Consider the following 17236-nt stretch of genomic DNA (forward strand, 5'->3'; position numbering starts at 1 on the left):
AATTAACTTGAAGCTAAAAGTAATATAATAGGAAGTGTGTACCAGTTACAAAAAAAAAATTTAAAATCATTTGTGCACTGACTTTAAATTTTGGCTTATTTTAAGTTTTAAAATACCCCTTTAAGAAAAAAATGCCCCCCACCCTGCCCCTTGGGTTAAAAAGTTTTAAATTTTTGAATTTTACATTCATAACATGCATAGATCTCTAATAACATTTTCTATATTTTGTAAATACATAATTGGCTCTCCTGTAAATGTAAAAACTTTCAAAAATATCTTAAATTAGGTTGAATATTGTACATTCCTCAAATTAACTGATAATAATAAATACAAAGAATCAAACATTGGAAAATAATTCGGAGTACACTTCGTGATCACCCTATATAACACACCAGAGAATGACTAAATATCACATTATATCATATAATCTGTTTTTTTAAATTCTAAACACGTGTTTAAACAATAGAAGTATAACCTATAACACAGAAAATAATGAAAAGTCACAAATATCAGGATATGATCAGGAAGAGAAAAAGTCAAGTAGGAAAATTTAATTGTCACACAATCCAGTTTTTTAAAAAAGAAAATAGGTTTATCGTGAAATATCACAGGATCTGGGCATAGAAGAATTTTTCCGCTATTACTTTTATTTGTTCAAACAGCAACCATCAACGGGTCATTATAACCCAAAATGTTTTTAATCAAATAAAAAATCCACATAAAAAGAACACACCAATATCATTTAAATGGCATTAAGTTCTGTACTAATATGGCTGATATTTCAAACAGGAAAAAGGGAGACAAAGTTTTTCAACTAAATTATAAATAAATGCGGGTTTAAAGAAAAAATACTAAAAAACCCCCAATTACTCCCTTGTAGGGTTTAAAACCAACCCAATATAAAGCCAATAAAAAAATTTTTTTCTAACAAAATTGAAATAAGGGACGCATTTATCAGGGCGAAATTCCGAAAATTTAACTTACCGGGGAACGGAACGAACGAACCCGGCGGACGAAATTGGAGCGCAACAACAATGATACTTTCAACTTTAGTAGAAATCCCTTGAGAATTAATTAGTTGCACACAGAAAAAAAGTACATCTGTAAAATGAAATATTACATCTGAATATTACCAACTGACCACTATCCACACAGTGACTATGACTCATTCAGCACTTTTCACGAAGTTAATACTACCCATATATGGAACATCACTGAGTATTTCCAAGACAATGTACATTATTTTTTAGGTTAAAATTCAAATTTCCGCGGAATACAGTAAAAATTTTATTGCGAAAAATCCCCGCTTTAAATTTCCTTTAAGGAAGACTTTTAAAGTGCCCCTCCCTTTATTATTTTTAGCCAAAGAGCTGTTCCCCGTGTAGAAACCAAAAAGAAAGGGTTTCCCTAAGCAAGCTCAAAAGTTTTTTTCAAAATGAAAAGGGAAAAACAAAGCCCCAAAACGGGAAGGAATCTAAAAAGGTTAAAAGGGAAGGGTTTTTTGAAATTCAAAAAAGATCTTTAAACCAAATCGATCATGAAAGCCCCTTTTGACTCTTATGAACGTAAGCGTTTCATAGCACTTTTTCACTAAAGTGTACATTACTCCATGAGCTTTACTCGATACATTCTCATATAAGGAACAATATTAATTTAGGACACAGTATTAAATGATCTAAAAAAAAGAACTAATTGAGAACTTCGAACACAATAAGCAGAACTCACTTAGAACTTCGCACATAGCGCTACTCACACAGTGGTACGATCTCAATGATTGCTATAATACTGAACATAAACTACTAAGGACATCTTAGTGATCATTGCTACGATGGTCGACTGGGGAAGCCGGTAGGCGAAACTGAACGATTGTATAAGAAGCCATGCGCTCGACACTTAACAATAGAAGTGTAAGCAAGGCAGGACTACTTAAACAATCAACCAATAAAGTCAATGGGCAATAGGAGCAACTCAAAATTACCAATACTAGAATAAAAGTTGTTTTTACCAAGACTAAAGCGTATTGGTGTATAATAGATAATGACATAGAAAGATAAATTGTAATGTGTTGATATAATGATTGGAATTTTATACGTCTGAAAATTCGGAAAAAATTTAAAACTTTTAATTAAGGAATTTAAAACAAAAATTGGGAAATTTTGCAACAGGGTAAAAAATTTGTATTTTTGGTTTGAAAAAAAAAAAAATGGTCAACCCACTAGTAATAAAACCCTTTTTTAAAAAAACCCCTTTCTATGAAAAAAGTGAAGGGGTTTTTTCAAAAAAAAATGGCCTAAACATACTATCTAAATACAACACAACAATTTTTAAAGGGGAAAAGAGAAAATTTAAAATTTAAAATTTAAAGAACAAAAGCGACCCCTAAAAATTTAACCGTTAAAAAATCTCTTTTATGAAAATGTCCTTAGAAAATGTTCTGGCCAATTGGAAAAAGCTTTGTCACGTACATGATAAAAGAAAAAAAATGATAGCAAAAGTAATGAAGTCGCAAAAATTTAAAAACTCATACAATTAATATAAAAATTGAAAAGAGATTATTCTTCAGGGAGGAAAATATATGAGGAAGGGGCAAATAGGTCATAATTAAAAAATGGTCTTTGGGGTTAAAATAGAGAGTTGTATGTGTGTGTGTTTTAAAAACTACCGAACGCAATTGACCTTATTTAATTAGTAATATTATCTGGGTGCTGATACGAAAAACGATTCTCATTGGTCAGCTGATGATGTTTGTGTATCTTTTATGACCGCGTTTGTTTTAACAGCAAACATTGTTTTTCTCCGGAATACCTCATGAAATAATCGTTTGTGATTACATGAAAAGTTTATTCTTTTTTTTTTTCAAAACACACACAGTCTTGTTCGGGTCAAAATATCTTTAAGCAACATTAGAAATACAAAGTTATATAGTTTATCCGACTAGATAATTACTTGAATATGACCAGGTGATATAATACATTTGACGAATAATCTATGACTGATGCTTGATCGAAATAAGGTCTTTGATAGTTTTCTATTTTAAAATTAACTAATTATGGAACATAAATTAGAATGTGTATTGTGTAACTCATTATATATGCAATAAAGCATTATATTGAAAGTTGTAAAATACATTTGGAAAATGATTTCTTGGATGGAAACAGCTTGCTTTCCCGATACAGATAATGAATTTCGTAATAAAGTTAATAATGTTGTTTGAACGACATTTTGTGCTACATGTCTCCTTTGGGAAATGCTTCATTGTAATTTATTATGAAGTTTCAAGTTTTACTTCTTGGTTCTAAAATCAATAATGATAAGCTGAGCAAACATTATGATCATGGTTATAAGCTTATGCGTAAAATAGTCATGTTTACGTTTCATGATTGAAATTAGGTTTAAAACAGACTTGACTTCAGTGTTGTATTTTTCTGGTCCTTCGGGATCATTGGTACCAGCACTATTTAGTGTTGAGACTTGAGTACCGCTCAAGCCGGTGCTAGGGGGCGTGAGGGACGTTGCACGTATTCATAATCCCTCATGGACAGACTCAATCAAACCGAGTCTGCAATTCTCTTGTAATTTTGTTGTGATTAATGCTTCCGAGGGATCACTTTGTTTCCGTATTTTTATACTTCACAACAGCAGGTGTCAAGTGCTGTGTGGCAGCTGTAAAAAGTTGCCCCGTACTTCACTTCAGTGTTGTTATATTTTTCTGGTCCTTCGGGATCATTGATACGAGCACTATTTAGTGTTGAGAATTGAGTACCGCTCAAGCCGGTGCTAGGGGGCGTGAGGGATGTTGCACGTATTCATAATCTCTCATGGACAGACTCAATCAAACCGAGTCTGCAATTCTCTTGTAATTTTGTTGTGATGAATGCTTCCGAGGGATCACTTTGTTTCCGGATTTTTTTGACCTAGCACTAGTATAGAAGAAAAATGCACGTCATTTAGTCAGTAATGGTTCAATGTAGAGTTTATTTAAGCGAATTAACATTGTCAAAAAATCCTTTTGTTCATTGATGTTCATTTGTTGTTGTTTTTCATCGTAAAGGAAATTAACTTAATTAATAACACCTATGCACACAAAAAATACTTTTAGTACAAAAATGTCAATATGTCCTTATGTCTTATGTACTGGGTACGAGTAAATATCAAATTCATTTTGAAATGAGTAAAGTTTAAAGACAATTGCTTTTAATGTGTAAAATGTGAAAAAGTTAAGTCACATTCAGACATGTCACATTGATAACTTTTTGAGATACGATTCTGTTTTTGCTATTGATTATAAATGTGTTTTCTTTTAAACATTTGAAAACACACATACAATTGAAAATTACAGTACTTAAAGATCCTAAAACTCAATTTTTTATGGTTATATCATCATAAATATGATGCTCAAAAGAAGATTTATCAAAATTGTAAGTTTCTAAAATCATTAATTGTAAAGATATTTTACCGAATTTACATTTCATGTAAATAAAGGGAGGTAATTATAAATTTATTTCGATAAACTCTAAGCCATTTTTTCCAATAAGAAATGAATGCATACCTTTTAATGATTTCTTATAATGCGAATAGCATCGTTCTTTAAAGGCATTTCAAGTCGGTTGAAGAAAAAAACACACAAAAAAAAACAACCACAACAATTGTCGTGAAACAAACATTTTGAAAATAACAAATTTTGAAAACGTTGATAAAGTTTTTATAGTGTTCATTTTATTTCTTTTTATATTTTTCAAACGAAATACAGACTATTTATAGTGAAATAAAGTGATATGCAACCTTTTTTGACAGGCACACACTGTTTGGCGCTGCATTGTAACGTCACATTAAAAACTCTTTAAACGTCTGTCTGTCATGTTTTTTTCTTCAAATTTTAATTCCTTTATGTAAACTATCCTATGTATTCATATTTCTAAATTAGAACCTAAATTACTATGTTAGCTACAAACAGAAATGTTTACAAGTAAGTACATACATAATTAATGACGTCTTTGCTTGTCACCGATTCCCTGAGAGACAGTTACATTAATTATGCATAATGGATAGGTAAGTAAATTTAAACACGAGAACCTTTTGGGATTTATATTGATTTTGATTCTTTGAAATTCGGAATCATGCACCATTGACAAAATCCATATCTTGATATTATACCTTAAATCATACCTTAATGCTGCACAGTTCCTGCCAATATACATGTATATTAGTCAAAAAGACACATTATTTACAGGACGGCAATAAACTAGATCTGAAATTTTTTTAATTATAATAAAGAAAGCTAATTTTACCACAAATATATGTTTCATTTCATTGTTTGTTAGAAACTCATCCTATAGACAGAAAGCTTTTAATATTTAATTATCTAAATTCATATCGCTGTAAATATCGTTAATAAACGAAAGAAAACATAGAAAATATTAAATTGTATGTTCTTAATGGACGACGGTAAAGTAATTTAAAGTTTTTTCCTTGAAAACCTTAAAGTAAAAAAGCATCAAATATTTTTCTATCTATATAAGGCTTCTGAATAATAAAAAAGAAGACATAAAATAAATGGAAACAAAAGAATTATACCGCTCCCCGAAAATACTTTGAATTATATTGTGTTTGCATAAATTGATCGGGAGGGGAATCTTTGCATATATGATTGTTCTTTAACTGAAAATAAAAATTAAATATACACACAAAAATAAAAGACAAAACTTTTAAAATGATATTGGCACAGAATAATTAAAAATGTGTCTATACTATCACATCAACATATTTAATATTTGAAGACATAGTAAAAGGGTCAGTAGTTGATAACAATAGCAAACATTAGAAATATAGTGTTTCTGTCAGTTGGTGAAAGTATAACGTAATATAATGTTTTATCGCCCTAGCCAACGATTAGTCGTTTGTATCGCCCTTCTTCAATAAAGATTTTTCAATGAGTCCATGACAGCCCGCTTTAGTAAAAACAGGTTCGGCAGGGTACAAAAATGAGTATTCAAATATGTTATGGGGAAAAGTCGCATGTTTTGAGGCCTAAAGTGTATTGATCCCTCTGAAATAGAGACCATGGACCTAAATTTGACATCAAACAGATGCTCTCAGCTACTATATGAGCCTTAACTTAACAATAACAACCCATATGGTAGGTCACAGTGAGGTACGGGAAAGACAAAGAGAAATATCTGTGCGGGCTAATCACGCACTTGTTTCCCCGACATTGTTTCTTCGGCTTGAGTCAAACGCTTTATTTTTTCGTTAAGAGGATTCTCGAAGCTTCATTGATTCCTTGTTTATTCTCGTTGACAAGAGCGTTATATTACCGTTGTTCAAAGATATCCGTTGACAGAGTCGCTGTCAGTACACTGCAGAACATAAGGGCAGATTGTGTGTGAATGTATCATAGTGTATGCTAAAATACTAATGCTTTCTATCCAGAACTGTACGCTGTAAATCCGAAGGGTTTCATTGTCAATATTTAAATTGCGACAAATTTAAAACTTTGTCAAATTATGTAAGATAGACAGGTTGGTAAGATTTTGTAAATAAAGCATAAAGTCATTATCATTACTGGCACTGGTTATTTTGAATTACATCCCCATAGAAATTATTAAAATCGGACTCATGAGGGTATCTTATTTTTGAAAACTAAATACCATATTCCTAAAGTAGAATTTACATCACCATATAAGTTACAGACAGATACATTTACATTATATATGCTTAATTGCTCCGTAACTTAACTCTACCCGAAATCCTTTTTGAATTTAAATCAATTGTGGGTGTCGAAAGCAGGTTTTATGCATCACTGACAAAAGTCATATCTTGAGAAAATACCGCCTTTAATCTTTTCTGCATGTTCATGCATATATATTAATACTTTTTAGTTTCCGCAAATCAATACCAGTCTCAAAGACAACGTCACTTACCTGTATGTATACAGATAGGCTAAAGCTATACAATGAACATAGATTTCTTGCAGAATTGTATTGAAATGTAGGAAATTCTGACTTAAATGTTTAATCTGGATAAGAGAATGTGCAACTACGCATGACAAGCTGCTATAAACAATGTGTGACTCTTTCTTCTAAAACTCCCTTTTTTATTTTTTAAGGACACACCAACAGTGTGTATTGTTTGAGTACTTTAAATATGTTTATTTTTAAATTGCATAGAGATATTTTGGCAATAATCAATATCTTGAAATATCAAATTTGAGCATAATAATTATATCTTTGAAAATGCAGTGATAGTAAAGATTTGCTAAAGCATCACAATAAATTGCGATAAAAAAGCTAGTCATGGCAAATATAAAATTTGTTTCATTTCATTTTCGCTAAAAGATCTATATAGGCTAGACATGTTCCTTTTAAGTTTTATTACCTAAATTTATAATTCTGTGAAAACGGCTTTATATTAACTACAGAAATCTTAGAAAATATGAAATATTTATATCTTAATGGACGACAGAAAAGTGGTTCGAAGTTGTTTTTCAGATAATCCTTTTCCGAAAAAGCAAACATTGTTAATTTTTTTTCTATAAACCATTTTATCAAAGGTTGTAAGAAAATATTAAATTGCAACCTTATAAAATGATTACTGTAAATGAATTGATTAATGGCGGAATTATTGATAAAATGTTAACACATTTTCAATTGATCTGATTGTGTTTCTGTCTTTTTTTCTAATACCTACTTTAATTTGTTTATAAACGGACATATGCCATTTTAAAATAAACACTGAAATTAGTGAAAACCTGGTCGTACTAATGTGTTATGTTCAAAACATACCTACCAATAGTATTAAAAAGTTGAATAGTTTTATAAAATAATAGAAACTAGAAATAACATGTTTATTAAACTTTGGTGTAGTATGATATTCGAAGTAACAACCAAAAAGCAAGATGTCATAAATACAATATTGAGAGCTGTGTTTTAAGATGTAAACTAATTTAAACAGACTTATTTCAATTGCAGTTCCAAAACATAAGCATCTGAAATTCAGTTTAAGATAATTCATGGTTTTCACGCTATACAAAGTGTTGGCAATTGAAATTTGTATGACTCCAAAAGACATGACATGCCTTTACATATAAAGTGTGATTTTTTTTCATAATATTAGTTGTTTAACCAAGGTGACAATAGAATATGTGAAACCATCTAACTGCTGTTTTCCGTATACAAGTTAATACAAGTAAGTGTTTTCAAAACGTTCCAGGGTTTCAGACCCAATATTGTAATAGATGAAAATGTTACAAAAGCAGTAAGAGGAATATTGGCAGACAGGAAACATGAGGTGAAAGTTCTAGATTGTGTAAATGGTGATGAAAACATACAAGTAATCTAGTGAAATAATTAATTCCGCCCATCTACAGATCACCCCCATCGTTATAATGATATGAAGTTCGTGACTTTACTTACAAATGGAACACATGGCCTTTTGTATAAGTTCAAGGTATTGGTTTAAAGTAACGAAATAACATTTGGCACACAACCTGGCACTAACATGCTTGTCGAAAATAGTTTATTGTTTTAGCTATTTTTCACAAGTAACATAAGATAATCATACTTGTTTTAACATTTTGTATGTGAAATAACGCTGATGCAATATCATAGTTAGAGTCAAAGTACATATAATCGTTCTATTAATTCTACAAGCAAACCACTTTGGATAATACTAGTTTGATGTATGTCTAGCTCTTTTGGATAGAGACCCCAGCCGAAAAATCAAAATGGCGGCAGAAATTCAAAATGACCGCCAAGATGGCCTAAAAAATCCAATATTTTGAGATACCCTTCCGACAATTTACAATATTTGCAAAATAATGCAATATCTAGCGTTATATGTTACTCTTTTGTGTTTTAAACCAACAAACAAATCTTTGAAGAGTTGCGCATAATATTTGGCATAAAATATTGTGGTAAATATGGCCGCCAGTATAGGATTTTTATGGTTTTGCATTAATTGACTCATACTTCACGCTTTTGTAGACGTTTCGGACTTCACCTAATAACTCTCAATAAAATCAAGTTTAAAAGTTCAATTTTAATAACTTATTATCAATATAAGAACAATATTTTATACAGTGACCACTGAAAACTTCTTTAAAAAGTGATAATTTAATGACATATTTCTACTATAAACGCCAATTTAATAACACATTTCTACTCTTAACGCCAGGTTCTCAGTTTAAAACGTATATTCAACAGAATACAATGTAATATTTAATGTTCACTGAATAATATTTAACACAATGTTTGAAAATTTGTAGCTTGTAACAGCAGCTGTTAGATTTGCATAACGCTGTGCATTGAAGATAGGCTTAAGCACATTTACTTCCTCCGGTAGCCTTTTCCTAATTACAGCCACATTTCAACTGTTACATACATGATATTTTTTGCTGGCAACAAATTTGTCCACAGAAGCTATCATAGAAATATTGGATCAGCTTTTTTGTCTTGACCAAGATTTGTATTGGCTTATATCAAAACCAAAGGGTTATTGGTGCCAAATTCAACAACTGGTCAACTTCAAAGGATTTTTGAAAATTGAACGAAATTCAAGTTGATTGCCTCCAGGTGAGCTTAAATATTTTTCCAAGAAAATCAACTTAAAAAATATTTTAAAGATTTAAGAAAAGTTAAACTATTCGCAATTCCAGAAATAAATTAAATGTAATATGCAAGTAAACCGTAATTTTACAGTATTTTTCACCATATTTGTAAGTGCTATTTGCATATTTTGACCTTCTTACTAAATTTTAAGTATTGTTTGAAAGTATAATTTTCTTTACTTGACAATATTTTAATTTTTGATACATTTTTAACATTTTTCTGAAAACCAGCATGTATTTGGAGGCATGCAGCTCCTAAGCTTACTTAAGTTAAGCTGGATAATGACACTTTATTAATTTATGATCGTGTGTTTGGTTAAATGGCGCATTGACACACAACTGGCCATACCGTGCCGAACACTACATAAATTGTAATTTATTTGCTCATATAAGATTATTAAACCTAAAAAAAACATAAAAAATGGTTAAAAGGGAGTTTTATAAAACTTTTATGATACAGGTTTATATCTCTTTAGTAGCCGATCAATGTTAAGGAAGGAAATGGGTCAAAAAATGTGAAGGTGAATTCAATCGATAATGTCTATGATGAACCTGCGCAAGATCATATCATTCAGCATAATGGCCTGTTGAAAGATGAGAATTTGCAACTCTATTGTGTCATGTTGAACATCTAAGAAGACCAACCTGATCATGATGGTATATTAGTCTAAGAGATACAGATTGTGATACGTTCAGTCAGGGGTTTATAGCATATGTTCCAATTTGATTTCCATTCAGATGATATAAGTAAATTTAATGAAGGTTAAAAATCACAATTTTTGTAACAGTAAAGGTTGAGTTTTTAAGGTTTCTTTAGACAAACTTTTCATTTCCTTGTACTCCTTCGTGGCCTAGAATCCAACATAATTTTACTGCCTTGATTTTTATATATTATGAAATCACAAGAAGAGCTTCTTTACCATTATATTATCAAATTTTCTATTTTTGATTGATATAAAATAGCACAGAGAGTGAATCTGAAAAAAAGTTACAAATTATAACGCTGTAAAATGTTTGACAAGGCTAAATCAAAAGCTTTTGCTTCAGCAGTAAATATAGATACATTATCAGGTAGTCTCGTTGACGATGCAAAATGATTTCTATAGACAACTGCACTTTCTTTGCAGCAATCTTTGGAATAGTCTGTGTACATATTAATAAAATCTAGATGTTCTTTGAAGTTTGAAAAATGTTCTTAAATATCATCAGGAGAAATGGATGACTTTTTTTTTATTTGAAAGACTAATTTGATTTACTGGAAAATTTAAGTTCACAGAGAAACATCTGCAACATTTTGAAGAATTTACTTTGTGTCTACTTAAAGTTTTTCTAAACTGTCTTTTAAACGAATGGGCTTGCTTCCTTTAGTTTGTTAAAATATTGTAACTGTAATTTGGTTAAGCAGGATTTTGACCAGTTGATGATACCGTTGCTGCAGATTGAACAGAAAGCTTTTCATCAGAATTTGGAGTCTTACTTTAAAGTTTCTATCGACAAGAAAGGTAGAAATAAAGATTGGAAGTCTACTATTTAATCCTGCATCCTTTATATCTTTATGAACACCCTGTTTCCATTATGTATCATAAGGTTTTACAAGGTCAAATCAAAAAGCCGAGTGTTGTTTATTTATCAAAGATTTCCTTATACAAAATTCGGGATGAATATGATGATTGTTTATACAAAGTTGTTCATGGAAACATGACTGAAAGCTAGAAATTATTCCTTTAACTTCTAAATGCCATACCAAGGGATTATTGACCATTCTATCAAATGTTTTGCATGAATAGCTTGTAAGTGAAATTGGACGGTAATTTGCAGGGTCAATGCTATCCCTTTCAGGTTTAGGAATTGGGAAAACCACAGCTCCTTTCGAACTTTTAGGAAATTCACCAGATAACGAAATCTTGTTAAATATGTTAAGAAGGGCACAAAATGGCAGTAATTCAGGCGATTGATGTGGAAGGTGTTTAAGAAATCATAGTAAATGACATCTGGACCTGCTGCTGTATCTTTTGCTATCTTGATCGAATCAACTAAATCTTTGATAGAACAGAGTGAATTGTGAATTTTGTCAATTGCTGAAGTAATATTTATTCGTTCTCTTAAAACTTTAGAAACTTAATGCTGTAGAAACTCATTTAAAATAATTATTTGAAGAAGACTTTTTTTGCAAATGTTTTCTTAATTACATTTTGTGTTTTTGCATATTGACAATTATTAGATTTCAATTGACTAAGTAGTGGGATATTTTTTTTTAATTTACCGCTTACCTATCTAACTGCATCCCATGCTTTCTTTATATGGATATTTGCATTTATATCTGAAACATTCGTAGTTGCTTGGTCGTATGAGGGTTGCGTTCATTGAACGCTGCTTTTCCTTGTTGATCTTGTTTATCATATTCCGTGACTAACGCTTAGAATTGATCTACTAGCTTTGGCTCTAAATATTTTATGATGTTTTAGGTTTTTGGATGTTGGACAATGCTCGAATTTTTAAAGGTAAACTTTCTATTGACTAAGGCTTTCTAACGTTTATCATTGAACCATCGTTTGTTAATTTTGAAAATTCATTGTGCGTACTTATTTTGGTGGCTGGAATACTCTTGTGTGCAATCTGTAATAATGCTGAAGAAAAGGTAACAACTATTTTATCAGAATTAAAATCAAAATCGGTCTGATTTCTTTTTAAAATTTAGACTACAGTAATAAATCAATAAAATCTCCGATTGAATTCGATCAACTTTAGAAAATGATGTCACAGGTACCAATGTAAAGGGATATATGTTTTTATTTGTGTTTATCGTTATTTGACCATTTACCTCATACAGACGTGTTTTGACGGCTTTTCGCCCCCTTTTAGAGGCCTCAAATAGTGAAATTGCCCTATTTAGGTCCAAAATACTATTTTTCGTATAAAAAAGGGGGTTTGAAAGGGGAAGACCCCCTCATCACAAAGAAAATTTTAGACATGTGACAGGCTTAAAATGACCTCAGGTCGATCTTAAGGTAACGTGTAACTAACGCTGAAAAGCCTTTTACTCTATCTCAATCAATTAAGAAGTTGCAGGACTTTGAAGGCAGATTTTATGGGGAAGAAACAATGCAAAATAGTGATTTTTCGCAATTTTGAGACGTCCTCCCGTTGCCATGGTAACAAGAAATTTACGATTGAGCATGCAGATACAGAGGCTATGGTCCAGTCAACATTCGTGCCAAGTTTCATCAGTTTTGAAGCATTTTTCAAAGTTTCATAGTAGCTCGAACTTGTTTGAAATGAAAACGGCCATTTTTCACAATATGCTCATGCGGTAAAAGGTTAAATACATAAAAATGAGAAATTGTACTTATATTTTATAAATAAATCTGCAATTTCGCCTAACATCAGTAGGATTTTAGATTATTATTTTCACTATAGTAACTGATTCTGTTGGGATTGCACAGAGGCAGCGTGTGTAATAACCATTATTTACATTAGGGACTGTTTACCCCACCCACTTTTCGCGTCTCCTCAGTAAGACAAAGAAAAGCTAAAGGTGTAGCAAACTTTTGTAAAATGACATAACATACCATAAACTTGTTCACTAATGATTGTTTGATATACTTGATGGCTCATTTGAAGCACCAGTAAAAGTTAAACTTAGTTTTTGGTAATTGATTCGATTTTTCATACATTTTTCAACTATAAAATGGCTAAAAATTCGTTATTTTATCCTTCTTTTTCATGAAAAATCAATTTATTTAAAACCACAGTTCATTTACAATATTTAAATTTAACAAAAAAAGGAAAGAATATCCTAATTTGGTAGTTTAAACATAAATATATGAGTATGTGAATATTTTATAAAATTCAGTTTTGGTTTTGCTTATGTTAGTCTTTGTACTAAAATAAAGTGTCTGAACAAATTAGTAAGATTAATTCAATTTCACTTTAATCAAAGTTACCATTCAATAAGTAATCACATTAACATCATGTCTGCATCTATGTTAATTAAAAAAAATGACATGATAGACCATTCTGTCTTACTAAAGTTAAAGTTTAATAATGAACAATGTATAATGCTTTGTAACAGTTCCAAACATGACGCTCAAATGGCAGTATTGTTTCTTTAGATATACAGTACAAATATATTGTATATGTATCGTGTGAAAATCTCATAGCAAGAAAAATGCATGTTAATGATTAAATCCAATAATCTAAATGACAAATTATCTGCATTATTTATTTGTTACTTACTTTAAATATGCATTCAAATTTTTTTTTCAGGGCAAGAGAACGTCGAGGACACCTGTCAGATGCGGGTTATGGCTCAAGAGTTTCAGCAGGATCAAACATTGCAAGCGCTGTAATGGGTAAAATTTGTTTTAATTGCCACGTGTATGTCCAATTCAAGAATAAGCAAGACTTTTTTGCATAAAGAAAATGATATTATTTATCTTTGAGTTATACTCTATTTTAAAACTACTAATTTAGCATGATATAAGTGACATTAAACCCCTAACATTCAAGATGCAGAGAGCGTAAAGCTACGATCGATAACAAAATAATTCTGCGTTTTTAACAAACTTCCTTTTTTGCAACTATTCTGTTTCTAATTTTTCCAGCTCGTCACGGTCTGTTTGGCATAACAGGTCCAGGAAAACGGAAACGCCGTCACTCTGTAGATAGTGATAGAAATGGAATGAATACACAGATGTTTCTACAATATTCACAAAATACTTTCTAAACATGGCTGATATATTATCTATTTAGTCTATATAAACATTGAATTGCAATAATAAATACTGTTGTATTATCAATGAGGGGAAAATATAAATATCATTTTATTGCTTGGCAATAGTGACCTGACACATTTGAATATTCAATGACCTTTGGTCGGTATAAGTCAGATTCCGAAGTAAATCATATCGATTTTAAAGTATGGCATAACGCTTTACATGGTTTATGTATTATAAAAAGTAACCGAAACAAAATAGCCTCAATGAATAGGTGTTAAGACTTAAAGTTTCAAATTGAAGGTTATAGGTTCGAATCTTAATGAAACAATATAATCAATTACAAAATGATTTAAGAAAGCTGAAAAAAAGTTTCGTCTTTCAATTTCGCGGTTGTTATGCTGTCATACTCACAACTATGTCAGTGAGACGTTAGTATTAAATATAGTATCGAGTACTTTAATATAATTCAAATCAATTAGTTAATCGTAATGAATTACGGAAACTAACGAAAAAGCTTCCAATAAATAATGAGTCTCAGGTCAATATTGCCAAACAATATATAATCATCAATTTTTAATACATTGTTTACATTTATTTTTGTCTAAGAAATACTTTTAATTCCAGAAATAAATTCCAAAAATCAAAATGGCTTAATAATAGAATACATGAGATGATCAGTTCACGGTTATTAATTAATTTTCTTGTGCTCTTTCTTCAACAATAATTTATTATATTTGTCGAGCTATTTGTTGATTTCATTTGTAATGAGAGACTGGAAGAAATCATAAGAAAAAAAAAGTGAAAAGTGAAATCTGTGCTTGAATTTTGTAATAGCAAGAAATCGCTTTGAATTAAATAGTTTACTATGCTTTTTGATATTTTCATGTTTTTTTTTTAGCTTACTTTAACAAAGACAATCGTTTTTATTGATCTGTTCAGGAGTGAGAATGTGAGAATAAAAAAACTAATAAAACTTGAACTTTAAAAATAATTTCATCAAAGGTATAAATTATTCTTTGAAAAGCAAATACATACGAATGTTATAAGATAATGTAAACACACATAATATTTTATCTCATCTGTTTTACAACCAAACTTCGGCCCTGTGTACTATGTATGGGAAAATAGAAAAGTAACAAGGTTGTAGATTGAAAAGGGGCAAATTTATTTATTTGCCTAGAAAGTTTAAACTAGTAAATATAAATTTGCCATGAAAGTTTAAACAAGTAAATATAACTACAAACAAGTAAATATAACTACATATAACATATTTTTCCATATCTGGGCGACGAAAACCGCCCTTTAAACAAGTAAATATAAGTACTTATAACATAATTGTCTGTATCTCAAGATTTAAAAAGTTCATATATATGACTTAATGGTGTAAATATTATAAGAAATAATAAAAACCAATAGCCAAACAGAGAGTAAACGAAATAAGAGGTGGAGGAAAAGGGAGGCGGCGGTTGAGCAAAATGAGTAAGCGTATTATCCTTTGCAAAATAATGGCTAAGAATGAAGATGCCGGGTTTTGATTGGTTAAGAAAGTCATGTGATAACATTGTACTCTCTGATTGGCTAATGGTAATTCCTAAAATAGCATATCAGTGGAAGGGAATTAAATTCACGAAAAGTACAACAATGTTATAAATTATTTTATATGTTTATAAAATATATTTATCTCATCTGTTTTACAACCAAACTTCGGCCCTGTGTACTATGTATGGGAAAATAGAAAAGTAACAAGGTTGTAGATTGAAAAAGGGCAAATTTATTTATTTGCCTAGAAAGTTTAAACTAGTAAATATAAATTTGCCATGAAAGTTTAAACAAGTAAATATAACTACAAACAAGTAAATATAACTACATATAACATATTTTTCCATATCTGGGCGACGAAAACCGCCACAAAAGACCAGGAAACCTGGTCTGCCGCCCAGATACACAGGGACCGAAAGTGAGATGCTCAAAGTTAATGAATTAAAATAAATATAAGCATGTTAGCTTACAATGTAATCTTACATTTCTTTATGAACCTGAATTAACAAACTTGTACAAGAATCACAAGAGTAAGGTTAAACACATATCTAGACTATAGATCCTAGAGAAACACAAAAATGTACATCTATATATAACAAGTTAACATGGTTTTTTATGAGTATGAACAACAATATGTTACCAGGATAAACAGAAAAAGTTTAAAAGTATCTATGTTGAGCTCACTGCCTCAGTCAGTCAAGCTTAGATGTCAAATAATAGAAGTTACCTAATGTGGAACATTGATATTTAACAATCAACAGTAGACATAGTATCTCATGCCTTTCGAAAATTTTATACCTTAATACTTGGAGCTCGCTGCCTCAGTCAGACGAGCTCCCGTATTGAATGAACACATATAAACAGGCATGTGAATATTTTGACTAGGTAAATGAACATGATTATTTACAAGTAAATTTAAACACAGAATATACAAATAAAAGCAATGTTGGAAAATTCTATAACCTTAATACTTGGAGCTCGCTGCCTCAGTCAGACGAGCTCCTGTATTGAATGAACACATATAAACTGGCAGGTGAATATTTTGACAAGGTAAATGAACATGATTATGTACAGTAAATTTAAACAACGAATATATAAATAAAAAGCAATGTTAACCAATATTTGTGGTATCGGATGCGATAACAGTGCTGGTTTACAGCCAAATGAAGTACTTGCCGTCTAAAGCAGTCAAGTATCTCTATGTAATTTGCCGCCTCAGACGGTCAATTACCAGTATTAGTAACTGATTCTCTGCCTCAGACAGTAGAAACAAAACCTTGCTGCCTCAGACAGTCAAGGAGAAAATTAGGTGCCTGAGTATTCCAGGTGATATGTTTTTTGTGCATGATAAGTCTAAGTTACCACACTACGGTTA

General features: G+C 30.7%; 1 protein-coding gene across 1 annotated transcript in view; it reads left to right on the forward strand.

The window, feature by feature from the left end:
- The window catches only part of LOC132732179 (uncharacterized), a 37490-nt gene extending 23090 nt beyond the window's left edge, over positions 1–14400 (forward strand). Inside the window, exons 3-4 of the mRNA XM_060718551.1 lie at positions 13871–13956; positions 14209–14400. Of these exons, the coding sequence (XP_060574534.1) occupies positions 13871–13956; positions 14209–14330 (208 nt within the window). The 3' untranslated portion in view covers positions 14331–14400. The remainder of the gene's footprint in view (positions 1–13870; positions 13957–14208) is intronic.
- Positions 14401–17236: the final 2836 nt, after the last annotated feature.

This window comes from Ruditapes philippinarum, unplaced genomic scaffold, assembly GCF_026571515.1.
Source record: "Ruditapes philippinarum isolate M1 unplaced genomic scaffold, ASM2657151v2 ctg2259_1_1_1_1, whole genome shotgun sequence".
Taxonomy (NCBI): Eukaryota; Metazoa; Mollusca; class Bivalvia; order Venerida; family Veneridae; genus Ruditapes; species Ruditapes philippinarum.